The sequence below is a fragment of the Nanorana parkeri genome, unplaced genomic scaffold (assembly GCF_000935625.1).
Source record: "Nanorana parkeri isolate BGI_ZX_2015 unplaced genomic scaffold, ASM93562v1 scaffold12, whole genome shotgun sequence".
NCBI classification, from domain to species: domain Eukaryota; kingdom Metazoa; phylum Chordata; class Amphibia; order Anura; family Dicroglossidae; genus Nanorana; species Nanorana parkeri.
The window spans coordinates 3,866,071-3,880,834 of record NW_017306280.1 but is presented as its reverse complement, the minus strand read 5'-3'; the positions used below and the strand labels follow the sequence as shown (position 1 = coordinate 3,880,834).

Below are 14,764 nucleotides of genomic sequence, written 5' to 3'. Positions count from 1 at the left end.
GGGTGGGGGGCGCATCCCTCCAGGCAGAGGATCGGGAAGGGGGGGGGGTGGCAAAACTACGCATGTGAAGTAAAACATCATGTACAATATCCACCAAATCTGCACAAACCGGGCACAAATAAATCTAGTATGTAAGATTTAATAACGAGGTGTAAAGTCAGTGTGGTTTGGCAACATATAACGCACCCTATCTCTGAAACCAAAGCGGCACAAACGTTTATTTTTGCGACACAAACCAGCACAAATGCGGCACAAACGAATGGCGTCTTTGTTTTAAAAATTCAGCAACATGGGGTGCAAAGTGGGCGGGGTTGCAGCAACTATAACGCACCATATCTCCGACACCAAAGCGGCACAAACGTTTATTTTTGCGGCACAAACAAATGGCGTCTTTTTAAAATTCAGCAACATGGGGTGCAAAGTGGGCGGGGCTTGCATTAAATTGAATGTTTAATATCTCAGAAACCGAACCGGCACAAACGCTGGTTTTTGCGGCACAAATCAGCACAAACGAATGGTATATTTTAATTCAGGTTTTACAAACATGGGGTGCCAACTTCACACAGCTGTTTGTAGATCAGCAGTTCTGACTTCAATGGCGGTGTACTCACTCCAAGTGAGTGACACCAAGTATTGAAACCTGAGACTGCCAGCCAAATAGCATTTTCAGGAATGGCAGCCCCCATATCTGTCTCAGTACAGGTTTCCTTTAAGACGTCAAAATTGGTATGCAAAAAAAATAGTTCAAGTGACTGAAAACAGCCATAAAATTTCAGTCCTACAGATAATTTTATTAGACTATAATAATAGTCTTTTATCTTAACATTGAACTACAGGCAGATATAAAAATACACCTATTAATACAGTTCCATACATACAGTTATGTATACCATATAGACATTATAGCCTATCTCTGGGGGAGAAAAACTACCCTTGCAGTGGGGCGATCAAAAAATTGATCTATCGACGTAATCCAGGGTCAATCACGAAGTCCAGCGTTGTCCACGACGACTTCTGCGGGTGCTGCGACGAGCACCCGCAGAATGGCATTTTGACAGATGCCGGCAACTTATAAACAGTTGGGCGGAGCTATCAGTCACGGCTTGCTCCGCCCAACTGTTTACAGTTTGTAACAGGTGAGCCATGATTGGGCAGAGCCATCATGACTTTGCCCAATCATGGCTCTCACAGTTCTCTGTGCCCTGATTGGGCAAAGTCTTCAGAAGGCGAATTGCCTTTTGGGGAGCTCAGCAGGCGAACAGCCCGCTGAACGTCCTGATAGTTTGTATGTTCGGTGAACACATGAACTAGTGAACACACGAACATCGAGCCCAACCCTAGTGATGAGGTCCATGGATCTACGACCGCAGGAACGTATAGGGGAAAAGGCTGTAGGTGCCAGTCCTGGAGCCTGTGCGATTGGGAATCAGGTACGTAAAAGTCCTATACTCAATAACCAGAGACAAAAACGGGCAGCTCCCACTGCAAGGATAGTTTTTATACAGCCATTGTGTTTTGCTTTAGTGTGCTTGTGCTAAGGTAGCCCCTTCATTTTGAATCGCCCGTCATGCAGAGGAGCAGACCAAAAACTGGCACACGGCAGATCTTCTGCCGCGGCACTCTGCACTGCAGTGTGCAGTAGGTTACCATTCTTGGTGATGCAATACATGTGTGTTGGAGTTCTGTTGCTTTAATGGATTGGGGTGCCAAAAAAATTATTGGCATCGCCATGCATTAACGCACATAACATGCGTTGCAGTAATACCCGTGGTGTAGATTCCTTAAGCAAACTATATCCAATCATGTGCAAGAACAAATTCAACAAAAAAGTATTTTTACTTGCACATGATTGGACGATGAAAGTCAGCAGAGCTCCACCTCATTCTCTAAGCTAAAAAAAATTCCCCTGCAAACTGGACTCATTTGTGTCCAAGGAAAACATTAACACTGGATTTCAGGCAGGTACAGGTGAAACTCGAATAATTAGAATATCGTGCAAAGTTCATTTATTTCATTAATGCAACTTAAAAGGTGAAACTAATATATGAGATAGACTCATTACATGCAAAGCAAGATAATTCAAGCCGTGATTTGTCATAATTGTGATGATTATGGCTTACAGCTCATGGAAACCCCAAGAACCCCAAATCCACAACCTCAAAAAAGTAGATTATTACATGCAATCAATAAAACAAGGATTGTACATAGAACAATATCGGACCTCTGAAAAGTACAAGCATGCATATGTACTCAGTACTTGGTTTGGGCCCCTTTTGCAGCACTTACTGCAATTACTTTTGCACGATATTCTAATTATTCGAGTTTCACCTGTATATAATGAATGCAGACTGGTATTAATAAATCATTTTTTACACAACGTGTTTTTTCTTTATTGACTGACCTTCTGTTATGCAACAGGAGTGAGACTCTGTGGCAGGGAGGGCACCGCAGGGAGTTACAAGCTGCTGGAGTCCCTAGAGTCTTCTAAAAGGAATAATGCATTTAATGATTCATTTGCTCGCAGCCATCCAAAACGGCAAGCTTAGTTTTGTATGGATTTGAACCCTGCAAGCTTAGTTTTGGGTGGATTTGCCCCCTGCAAGCTTAATTTTGGGTGGATTTGCCCCCTGCAAGCTTAATTGTGGTGGATTTGCTCCTGCACGCTTAGTTGTGGGTGGATTTGCCCCCTGCAAGCTTAGTTGTGGGTGGATTTGCCCGCTGCGAGCTTAGTTGTGGGGGGATTTGCCCCCTGCAAGCTTAGTTGTGGGTGGATTTGTCCCCTGCAAGCTTAGTTGTGGGTGGATTTGCCCCCTGTAAGCTTAGTTGTGGGTGGATTTGCCCCCTGAAAGCTTAGTTGTGGGTGGAGTTGCCCCTTGCAAGCTTAGTTGTGGGGGCATTTTCCCCCTGCAAGCTTAGTTGTGGGGGCATTTTCCCCCTGCAAGCTTAGTTGTGGGCGGAGTTGCCCCCCCTGCAGGCATGCAGGGGGGAAATGCACCCACAACTAAGCTTGCAGGGGGGATTTGCCCCTTGAAAAAAGTATCAGCTACTTCTGCCAGCGATGCTGCAAACAGGCTTCCCATTATTCCCCAGTTTGCAGAGATGAAGGTGTCAATGGACTGATCGCACCAGCAGAGGTGACTGATGCCTCCCAGTGAAAGTGCTGCGCTCATAATGTAGATGGGGCTCAGCCAGTAGGGGTCTCTACCACGGTGGTAGCTGCTGGTGTGACGTCACGGTCCGAGGACAGCCCCACCGGGATTGGCTCTTCAGCTGAGAGCTGACAGCCTGCAATTACCAGCCAGCAGTCCTGAGTGTGGGAGTCCCAGCACATCAGTGAGCAAGGCACACTATGCAGGGAAGACATGAACAGCACAGGCTCATCCCAGCCAGAGCTACTGTAACCCAACCCAGCTCAGCCATCTCTCATCCCTACTCCTAGTGCTAACAACCCCAGCCCACCAATGATTCCTCCAGCGCATGGCATGCGTCCTCTATGCAAGGAGCGGAGCGCTGCTGTAGAGGTAGCGTCGGTGCGCGCTGCCATGAGTTGATGATGATGGGAAGATCACACGGAGAGATGGCATTCGCTCGTCCTCGCCGCTCTTACTGCTGATGGATGAGGGGGGCTCCAGTCAGTATCATGATGGGACACTGAGGGGAGTGGTGCGCATACTGAGCTCCCTCACATAGGTGCGCTTTGGATTTTTTTTTTCTTTTTTCTGTATTTCTTCTGCATTGGACAGAACACAACGCCGGCTCGTAGCGCAGCATCGCCAGGATGAAGGGATAAGCGCGTTCCTGTAGTGAGCTGGATCCGGCTCACCCTACCCAACTATGGCTTGCGACAATTCCCCAGAATCGGGCGTCCCGGAGAGGAAGAACCCCAGCCTGCTGGAGCTGGGGGCTCTGTGCTTGGACTCCGAGATCATTTTTGGGTTTACCAGCCACCTGCTGAGGAGGAGAGGAAAGGTGAGTCCCCGGACTTTTGTACTTGTCTTTCTATTCTTGCAGCAACCTGTAACTTACGCTTGGTTGGGAGAAGTCGGCGCGTTGGGGTTTCAGCACCACGGACAGCGCAGCGCTGCTCTAAGAGCCTCAGCTGACACCAGTGGCTCAGGATGCTCATGAGGCTCTCGGTTCCCCATTTGATATTGCTGGTGGCAGCTTCTCCGCATGTGCTCTGTGCCTCTCTCTCTTTTTTTTTTTAATGCTGGAGCACCTGCTGCATTGTACACACCATGCGTTAATGATTGTGTCATTGGAAACATGTTCATTATTTTAAAAGATTGAATGCCAAGTTTAAATATCTGTTCTATTGCACTGTGACCTCATCAAGCAGAGGTTTTTTTTTTTTTTTTTGCCTGCAATGTTGCTTTAACAAAAGGGTTTGGAGTCTTAAGTGCTAATGCTGACAAAGGATGAATCTATAAGGTGTTTAGAGTTTATTATCAGTTCATAATAGACCGGAGGTAACCTGCTGGGACAGACACCTGGCTAGCATTCTGCAACAATGGCTGTGACTTTCAAATGAAAGATTTTGGCTGCATTTGCTTTTTAACTGTTTAAGACCACCCACTATGATAAGTTGAGTCTCCTGTTATAACACACATTTTGTACAGATGGTCAATTATTAAAGGCAGGGTTGTGGAGCTACAAGTCCCAGCATTGTACCAGGGCATTTCGGTCACCGGCAGCTCAGTGGTCTGTTCTAAGGTGTGGCTGTGGGGCTGCAAGTGCCAGCATGCCGAAGCAGAGGGAATCCGGGGGGCTCTTAGTCCTCTGCGCATGTCATCATGTTAATGAAACATCCTTCGGGTCGTTCCAGGGTAATGGAAGCACATTTTACATTATACCTGGCGCTGGCGGCGGAGGAGTGATCTCACTCCAGCATGAGTCAATGATATGAAATATTTAAAGAAGTTGTTACAGCCTAGCAGGCTTGTGGCAAATAGAGCGCATAGCTCTGCCTCCTTTGGGGACCTGCGCTGCTGCCGCCCCTGCAGAGGAGCTCGCGCCTGCCAAGAGTTAATAATGTGGAGGTGTTGAAAGTCTGACAGTAGCTACCTACAGGGAGGTGGCCGGGCCCGTCCCTCTCCATCAATCAGCAGCAGTTTTTTCACTGAACTTTTTCTTCCTTGCCATTTTTTTGTAGGGTATCCTAGGGGGTATGTAGAAGAGCTAAACATCCCTAAAATTGCAGGCAGACCAGATCTGTGTATGCAGGGGATGAAACATTTGCATTTGCTACGCTGGGATTGGGATGACATCTCGACCTGTACAGGAAACCTGATTCTTTCTGAGTTGTACATTGTAGCTGGTAGCCTTTGTCTATGGTTAACGTAAAGGTTGGCAGCAGGCATCATAAGGCGTGTGCTCCTATCTTGCCCACGCTTTTATGTATTTCAGCATTTTGGGTTTTTAGTGAAGTGGACCATAGGTCTCCAAGCAAAACCTGTAGACACCCATATCTTGCATTGATGAGCTCTGCAAGGTGGCTAAACTGGCTGATATTTAGTTGTAGCACTTCTATTCTATTGTTGGCTGTTTTTTTTGCATGCATTCAATCAAATCTGCAACCAAGAAATGGCTTTAATTTATGGATGAAGAATTGGTAATCTAGGGTTCCAGTCTTTATTAGGAGGCAGTGCCAAATTTACACAAACTATGAAAGATAAGCCAGAACTTGGGATTGTTATGTGATTTTTTACATGCATGCATTAATTGTTACTGATTTTTAGGTTACTCCTGCTGACTTAGTGTTGGGGAAGAACACAGTTTTGTTAATCAATTGAAATCTGGTTGCTGTGGGTTACTGCATCCTGCAAATCATCACTTGCTCTTTGCCCTGCTCTACCCAATAAACCAATATTGAGAGATGATACAGTGTTCATTTCCACCCACTGGTAAACCCTCATAGCTCACAGTCTGGTTGCAGACTGAGCTCCTAGGACTACAATCTGCCTCTAATATCGCTCTGTGGCTGCAGGCATTTAACTCTCCACTGTGGGCGCTGTACAGCCACGCTGCACTGGCGCCTCATCTATGCACTCGGCTCAGGCGAAGCAGAAGAAGAGATGTATTAGATGTAGAACAGATTAAATTTTAATAGCTCTGGCTAACCCCTTCGACGCTGCGACTGGCCTTTAGGGCATTGCTAGAGCCACGCTGGAGTGTCTCATTATCTCTTTTTGAAAATCTTTAAACCAGAGACGCATACACGGGTCCCACAGAGTGACAGCAGGACTATAGAATCTGCCCCAAGGTTGACCATTAAGGAGTGTGCATGCACCGCGTTCAGCCAGATTTAGCCGACTGCACATATGACTGAAGCACATGGTTTCCTCATTCTGTTTATACAAGGACGGGGTTTTTTTTTTTCACTGTATGGATAATCACCCCTCACACCCCCCTAGAAATGACAGATCCACATTCCTGGGAGCTCCCAGAGGAAGCCAAGCTCCTGAATAATGTATGCTAATCAAAACTTGCGCACAAAGGGACAGACAATGCCACTTTTAAAATAGCACAGGTGTATTATTTATAGTGAGGGTATCAAGGGGGGGGGGGGGGAGCAAATGTAATGCTTTCAACAGACCATGTAATGCGTGGAGCCATCGCCGTCCCACTGAGCTGGATTAAATCTGTATGACAAATCTGCCCAGGCTGTACGGGCTTTAGGCCTCGCAGCGACATGCGCCATCCAGGGCCCATGCTGGGCTGGTTAATTGTGCCATGACCAGAGCATATTACAACACGGTTATGGCCTATGAGGCTTTTTAATCCAACGATGGAACAGCCCTAAAATTGCCCATGGAGATGTGATATCTGTCACCGGTTTAGGAAAAAACATATTGTTCATTTCAATAGTTACAAGAACAATTTTGCTACCAAGATATCCAATATCGTTGCTCAATATTTTCATGTTTTACTTTGCGAAGTGGTTCCATCAAACCGTTTATGCCTCACTGCCTTCACAAAGTATATTTCAGCAGTAGAAGAAAGAAAGTAAAGGTAATTTGGAAGGAATGTTGAAGTGCAAGATATTGTTCCTTGTACATGATCTGGGCCTTATGCCATTGGTGTAGGCCCTTGATGATGAAGGCATGCGTGATCAATGCTACGACTGTTCTTTACATTTTGTCCAACAATAGACATAGAGACAGACTTGTACGATTGTCTAAATTATATAACCAATCATTTTTACTCTTGAGTGGTTCTATTTATAGCCTATACTGTTGTTTTGTGGACCATGACTGTTATGCTGTGTGAACGTTATCGCCCAAAATGTGCATTTCAGCCGACCAATATCTTTTTGTCTATGGTCACCTTTAGGGTGGGCGCAAACATCAGACTTCTGATACATGGGGTTCAGATGCGATTGTTGTAACATCTGTATGTATATGATCAACAAAGTGCTGTAACAGGTAGCTTGTGGATATGAATGAAATAAGTAGTCCTGCTTGAAACCTGCGGGTGGCCATTTCAAAGATGTGTCCTTTGTAGAAATCTTGTGATAACCCAAGATAAACTGGGATAGATGCGACGCAGATGAGGGCAAAGCTGCTGTTCTGTTGCTAATCCTAGTTTTCCAACCAGAGAATGCTGGGATTGGTTTAGGCTGTGCCATGTCATAGTGGGTGGAGAACATTGTTCAGAGTGATTCTACTGTCTTTATTGGGTTTGAGTTACAAAGCCAGGCATTAGCAATATAATTGACTGTGAGGTTTGGTGTTAAGATTAGAACCATTGGTAAACTCTACCAATCCTACAACTGTCATTGGTGGTAACACAGCAGTATATAATTGCAGGTGTTTCATAGAACCCTGATGGATATGCATGGCTTGTGTACGCTTTCATTTATATAGTTACCTTTTATCTCGGTCACTTCTAAAATAGTGTTGCTGCTTGGATTAATAGCCAGCTCGCCTGTACTGGACTACCTGATTTGCCTGGGCACATGTCTGATTTGCACTCCTAATGCATGCCAACCTGTCAGTAGTTCTGCCAGCCATCAAAACCATTACTAGATTGGCTGTAGACTAGTTAAACAGTATTTTTTAAACCACTGATGTGCCTATTTGACAAGTTTATTAAAAAAAAAAAAAAAAAGGCTCTGTAATTTTTAATGCACTTTACATTTTCTCAGTCTAGTTGATATTTTGTTACATATATAGAAGACGTTAAATATTAATCTCCATCAGATGAATGTGTGATTCGGCTGGAAAGTGCACCATGAAAAGGCACTTTTCCCTGGGGTTAAACTGCAGGCTGTCATCCTCTGTTAGCTTGAGACAAAATCACAGAGCATAACAGCATCCAAGGGTACCAAAGGGAATGAAGGTGTCGTTCCTAAACGTGGCCAGTAGATGGTGCCGATGGTCCAGATACCGACACTTGAGCACACAGCAAAGAAGGCTTTTCAGATCCATACACCGCAATTTGAAATAAAAACACTTTTGGATAGAAATGTCTTTACAAGAAGAGGACAGTTATTATATGTATTATATGGAGAATGCCATGCTGAAATTCATTTTATTCTAAAAAAAATAAAAAAAAAGAGGACAGAAGGTTACTGTTGTATACTGTAGTTGTATTGTAGATGCTTGTACAGTAGTAGGTTGGCAAATATTAGGAAGGCTTTAAATATCAATGAAGTATTGATCAATGTCATCTTTAATTCATAAAGTGTAATTACGACACGCCTTCAGTTAACCCCTCCCCATCCCTCTAGGTCCAGTTTAGCCAAAATCTGTTATTCTACAATCTTCTATTGTCTAAGGGAACCAGTTGTCCTAAAGCTGCCCACGGACTTGAGAGGGCAGTTGTTTGTTCAGGCGTGATCCGACCTCCCTCTGGGCAAGCAGCCTGCGGAGCACTGCCAATCATCCATGAAACTGTAATGCTGCCCTTAAAAGTTTGTCATTGGAGGAAAAAACGAAAATGGAATTACTAGGGAAGGTCAAGAGTGGCACTCTCTATATTCTGTTGGTACCACGCCTCCTTTATAGGCAGTTAGTCATTAAGGAAAGAATGTTTGGATATCAGGATATGCTGTGTCCTATTTACCATTATTGCATGGGTGCACTTACACAGCAGGTCTCAAAGGGGCATTATTACCAAGCTTCAATTTTCAACTTCTGATTTACAGTTTTGTCTGTTTTTCCCTTCGGTAATTTCTGATTATTTCTGTGTAAAATCTTTACATACTCTCTAGGCAGAAGGAAGTACAGTGACTGTTAAGAGGTGTTACAAGAGTCTCTGTAAGTCAACAAACATGAATCGCCCAACCGTTTCTCTATGATCTGTATAGCTGAGTAGTATCTTTTGAATGAAGACGGACAGCATGCTGCCTCCAGAAGCAAAATCCTTGTGTAAGGATTGACAATATGGGTGGAGCCAAGACAAATAGCCATCGTTACTTACATGTGTCTAGAGCAGCCTGATGTCTTCATGGATATGCAGCAATCACTGATCGGATAAAGATAGGATAACACTTTTTTTTTGCTAGAATTACCAAAATCTAAACTGCAGGCACCAAAATTGCAAGTGTTTCACTGCTGGTTAGTAAGCAATCGCATCAATCATTGAACAGTTTATTGCATTGTCAATTTGGTGTGATGTTGTTTCACATATGATAGATTTACATTAAAGTGACACTAAACTTAGGAGTTAAATCTTTAAAATTTAGGTAGGGATGCACCACAATTAAATTTTTATACCGAACTAAAAAAAAGTTTAATGCCGAAACCAAAAATTACTTTTTTTTTTCCAACCTTTTAAAAAAAAATTAAATTATTTTGTAATATTTTTATTTATATTTTGTTTTATACAGAGTTCTAAATCTCTTTTTCGGCAGTCCCTGTTATGAATGAACAGGAAGCCTCTATACTGAGTGCTCCTGTCCATTCATAAGCTGAGGAGATGGCATCAATTACTATGTCCACATTCATGAATTAACAGGAACTGATGTAGAGCACTTTCTGTTCATTCATAACTGGGGACACAGTAAGCATACTATGTCTTCCGTTTTTTTTACAAACGCTCAGCGATCAGTTCTAATCACTGAGTGATTGTAACCTGCTCTTCATCTTCACACGCCTGTCACCGGAGGCTGAGTGGGCCGGTGCAGGATTACAGTTCGGCCTCCTGTGATGGCTGTCTCCTCCCTGCACTACCCTGCTAGGCATCCTGACAGCTTTTCTCCTCCCTGTTGGCCGATGGTCTGTGTCCCCTCTGATCCCTGCTGCTTCTGCTGAGATAGGCAGGGTGAAACAGCAGGAATCGGAGGGGATACAGAACGGCACCCAGCAGAGAGGAGAGAAGCTAGAGTTTTGATGGGAACGGACACTCCAGATGGGAATGGTCACTCATCCATTTAGATCCAGCTGCCCATAGACTTACATTGGGCATCAGATCTGGTCCATTTGAAAAACTGACAGGCAGACATGAGAGGACCTACTGTCTGAAGGGGCCTAATAGTGCATGTCTTCACATCTAGTAAGTCTCGGAACTAGTCTAAAGAGAAAATGTTTTGGTAGCCATTGGGGACTGGGGAGGAGCCCCACTGGAAGAACCACTGAGTATATTAGAGTTGAGAGATTGTGCATTTTTATTGAATTCCTTTCCCGGAGTCAAAGCATAACTGGTTCTAAGAGAACTCTAACATTTACAAGTGGCTGCTACACAGATGCAAGATGGGTGACGGGAAAGAAAACGAAAAAATTTAATCATACTTACCGTAATTTTCTGTTCCTGGTTATACTCCATGGCAGTGCTGGGCTCATTTGTCACTGCTGCCATGGATATGGCCAGGATAACGGAAAATGTAATCATACTTACCGTAATTTTCTTTTCCTGGTTATACTCCATGGCAGCGCTGACAAACGAGCCTAGCGCTGCCATGGATATGGCCAGGAAAGAGGAAGTCTCTCCAAAATGAAGAGGATGTCCTCTTTTTACACAGTGTGCTTCTTCTGTTCTTCTGTTCAGATGTCAACTGCATAAGTTTATTTTCCATCATTTGCTGTCCTGGAGACAATAGTAACCACGATGTTCCAGAGGAGACAGCCTGCACTTCCTCGAAGGATGCAATGTGGGTTTGAGTTGAGAAATCGGGATTCAACTATGACTTCCTGAGTCCTAACTGGATATTAACAACACATAAACTGGGATTGTTTTGCTCAGGTTTCTGTGACTTTTGTTGAATACTCCCAAGTCCTGCCAAAAGAAGGCGATACACTACCTTATGTGACCTATAGAAAACTGATTTCAATCAGTCCAAATAATATTAGAGTGAGGAGTGCGGTTGCAATGTTTTATTGCACTTTGCTGCATTATTAAATATGCTTTTATAATTATATTGATAGAGAATCCATGCAATGCTCAATTTGGGCTAGGTATTGACAGAATCGATCTCTTGGAGTCCGGTAGTGAGGTCACTGTGAGCAGACCTGCAACAGACATTCTAAAGGCCTCCTGCTCAATATTTAATTTATTTGAAACTGGCAGACAAAGTCATGACATGGAATGGCAGAGCCAAGAACTCCGGAGGGGAGCATCTGTTTCTGGATTCTGGATGGGTTTATCTCAGTGAGATGAAAGAAACCTGGAAATGATTCAGCCAACTTATTTAAATGTCAGTTGTAGGTGGGCTGCCCCTAACATCATATGAAAGTTACTTCTGTTGTAACAAAGTTTAACAACCATAAGATTACAAAAAAAAGTGCAGTAAAAAGTGTTACATATATCCATATACTGTATATAGCCTGTTCTGCTTTGGCAGAATGCATTAAATTTGGGTTTTGCAGGCTCTAAGGTTACTGCTAATGCATTTTAAACATTGTTGCCAACTTGTCACCTGCCTGTATCAGTATTGCCATCTTATCCTACTGATTTATCTATGTCCTGTAGGTTTCAAGTTTAGTATGCACCTAGTTCTTTACAATAAACTATAGAATCTATGTATTTTATGTATGTTGGTGATGAAAGGCACTAACTGGGGACACTGTGTACAGTAAATTTTAAGTTTCTTTGAACATATGTGTGTTAATTTGGCAAACAGTACAAAGTGCGGCTACCTATGGAAGGCAATCAGGATGTACTTAAACTAAGATAACACCCCAAATCCTCCTCACGTCTTGTACTGGTCACATCTTTTTGTGTCAGTGTGTGATAGAATATCCTAAATTTGGATGCTGGCAGTGGTTCTAATCCTTCCCTATTCTGTCCAAAACTAGAAATCAATGCTGGAATTGTACTTTATGCCAAACTAGTATATGATGGGTTCTCAACTTTACACTAAGAATTTTTCTACTTGTGTTATTTCATTGAGCAAGCCTGTTAATTTGTTTTGGGCTTTTTTTTTTACTTTGAATAGAGAAGGGCAGGGTGGAAACCCCTGTGTTTTTATTATTTGCTGTCTATGTCCAGTTGATAAGATTTCCCTTTACTTCCTGTCTTAAAGACGAAACAGTAGGTGAGAGGAAATCTCTGCAAAGTGAGGGGTATTCCCCACTTAGACTGTTGTCCTCAGAACATGTGTCTCCATTGGAATAATTACTCTCCTTTCTGGTTACAATGTCAACTCTAAAATGTTGTAGTACCCATCACTCTCTGTTTCAGTGTCAGTGGTCACCAAGACAGACAGAGGAGGTGCATTTCAAGAGACACAGACCGCAATAAAAGCCTACAATACATCGAACCACACCACACAAACCTCTATAATCCATTTGTAGGGGTGGGTGCTAGGCTAAACTATAATCCATGTACCCATCGCACTCCTGACCGCTGCTCCATCAAGATAAAGTAGGTGCAACGGTAGTCGACGGATGGCCACCGTCCCTGTGATGCGAAGATTATGGACACCGGCACTCCAATGGCAGATAGAATACGTGTGTTTATTGACGTGCATGCAGCAAGAGTATAACACGCTTAGTGCTAACGTTTCGGGGTCTCACAGGATCCCCCTCATCAGGCAGAACAAACGATAAATGCAAGTGGAAATCCACATCTATATACACACACCATATCCAGTGAGCAGTCCTATCCCAGAGCCTAATGTGACCCTGTGACATCATAATCCTGTCATAATTCAAAACAGTATTGTAATAAACATCATAGGATAACAGTCAAAACTCAATAGTAGTTATACATTTGTAAAGCATAGCTATATGCATGATTTGCTAGTACCTCAAGAACATGTAATGGAGAGTCGGGTAACACCCAAACGATCTAAGTGTGTTATGCTCCTGTTGCATGTACGTCAATAAATAGATGTATTCTATCTGCTATTGGAATGCCGGTTTTCATATTCTTCGTTGCTTGGCTAAACTGTGACACTGTGCAGATCCAGACATAAAAAAAAGCCAGCACTCCAACTGAACTTCCAAGATGACCGTTTACTGACAGTCCATATCAGAAAAATATCATTGTTTCGAGGGTACACAGACCCTCTTTTTCAAGGTGACAGAGACTTTGAAAATGAGGGTCTGCATACCTTCAAAATGGACAATGCAAATCTAACAGGGGTACTAACACTTGCATACTCTATCCAAAACTAAAGTTTTGGGTATACATTTGCTTTAAATCCCATCTGCTTAACCCAACTGTTGGTTGGCCGATCAATTGAAGTTTTCAACAATAATGGGCATTTTTATGTCAGTCACCATGCACTGTTATGTGACATAACTGTTCTTATTGGCATACAAACTCATTATTTAGGTAGACCTTTCTCCAGCAAGGAAGTGAACTGTTTCGACCCCTTTACAAGTTCACAGAATGGATCAGTTCATCTTGCAGGGCAGCACAGTGGCGTAGTGGTTAGTGCTTCCCCCTTGCAGTACCCGGGGTTCCTGGTTCGAATACCGTCCAGGTCACTATCTGCAAGTAGTTTGCATGTTCTCCCTTTGCTTGCGTGGTGTTTCCCCCAAGTACTCCTGCTTCCTCCCACACACCTAAGACATGCTGGTAGGTTAATTGACTCCTGTCTAAATTTGCCTTTATATGTATATATGTGAGATAGGGACAGTGGCATAACAACCGGGGGGGCAGCAGGGGCGCGGGTTCTGCCCCGGGCGCCCAGAACTCTGGTTACGCCACTGGATAGGGACCTCAGCTTGTAATGCGCTGCGTAAATTGTCTGTGCTATATAAATACCAATAATAAAAATAATCACCAAAGATTGGTTGAATGTTTTTTTTACTAGCTATCAACATTAAAAGGGGTGTCTCAATTGTAAAAAAATTCTTCCTACTGAAGAGATTCAGGAAGTTAGTGCGTACTATAGCCCAACCTGGGTCCATCAGTCAAATATCAGTAGTGGACTGACTTTAAGACATGAGCTGTCTACATCTCCTTCCCGCTAGTCTCAGCAGAACTGCACACTATAGGGATACAATTTAGAGGAGTCAAGCACCGTATCTGTCTGTTTACTGAATAGGTTTAGCTGTTGTCCAGTAAATCTTTGAGCTTTTCAAACATGCTCAAATCCCATCTTCCTGGGGATTAGCTGAGTAATCAGTCGCTCCCAGTGTTTGACAGCTAGTCTTGCTTGCTCTAACTGGTCTGTTTCTCCCCAGAATAACACATTACTTTGTGGGGATGAAGAGCTGGAGACAGGCTGAAGAAAGACAACAGGCTAATGCATGGGCCATGCTCCGTGTGATATGAAATATCTATTGCATGGGTAGCCACATAGGCTCCGAGATGTCCATATTGCTCAGCTGGGCTCAGCTGTTGTCTAGCTTAGTTGCTTCATTTTAACAAT

At 43.5% G+C, this 14,764-nt stretch overlaps 1 protein-coding gene across 1 annotated transcript in view; it reads left to right on the top strand.

Moving 5' to 3' along the window:
* Positions 1–3,834: 3,834 nt before the first annotated feature.
* KIF26A (kinesin family member 26A) overlaps positions 3,835–14,764 on the top strand; it is a 142,746-nt gene continuing 131,816 nt past the window's right edge. The window contains exon 1 of the mRNA XM_018556700.1: positions 3,835–3,969. Within this exon, the coding sequence (XP_018412202.1) occupies positions 3,835–3,969 (135 nt within the window). The remainder of the gene's footprint in view (positions 3,970–14,764) is intronic.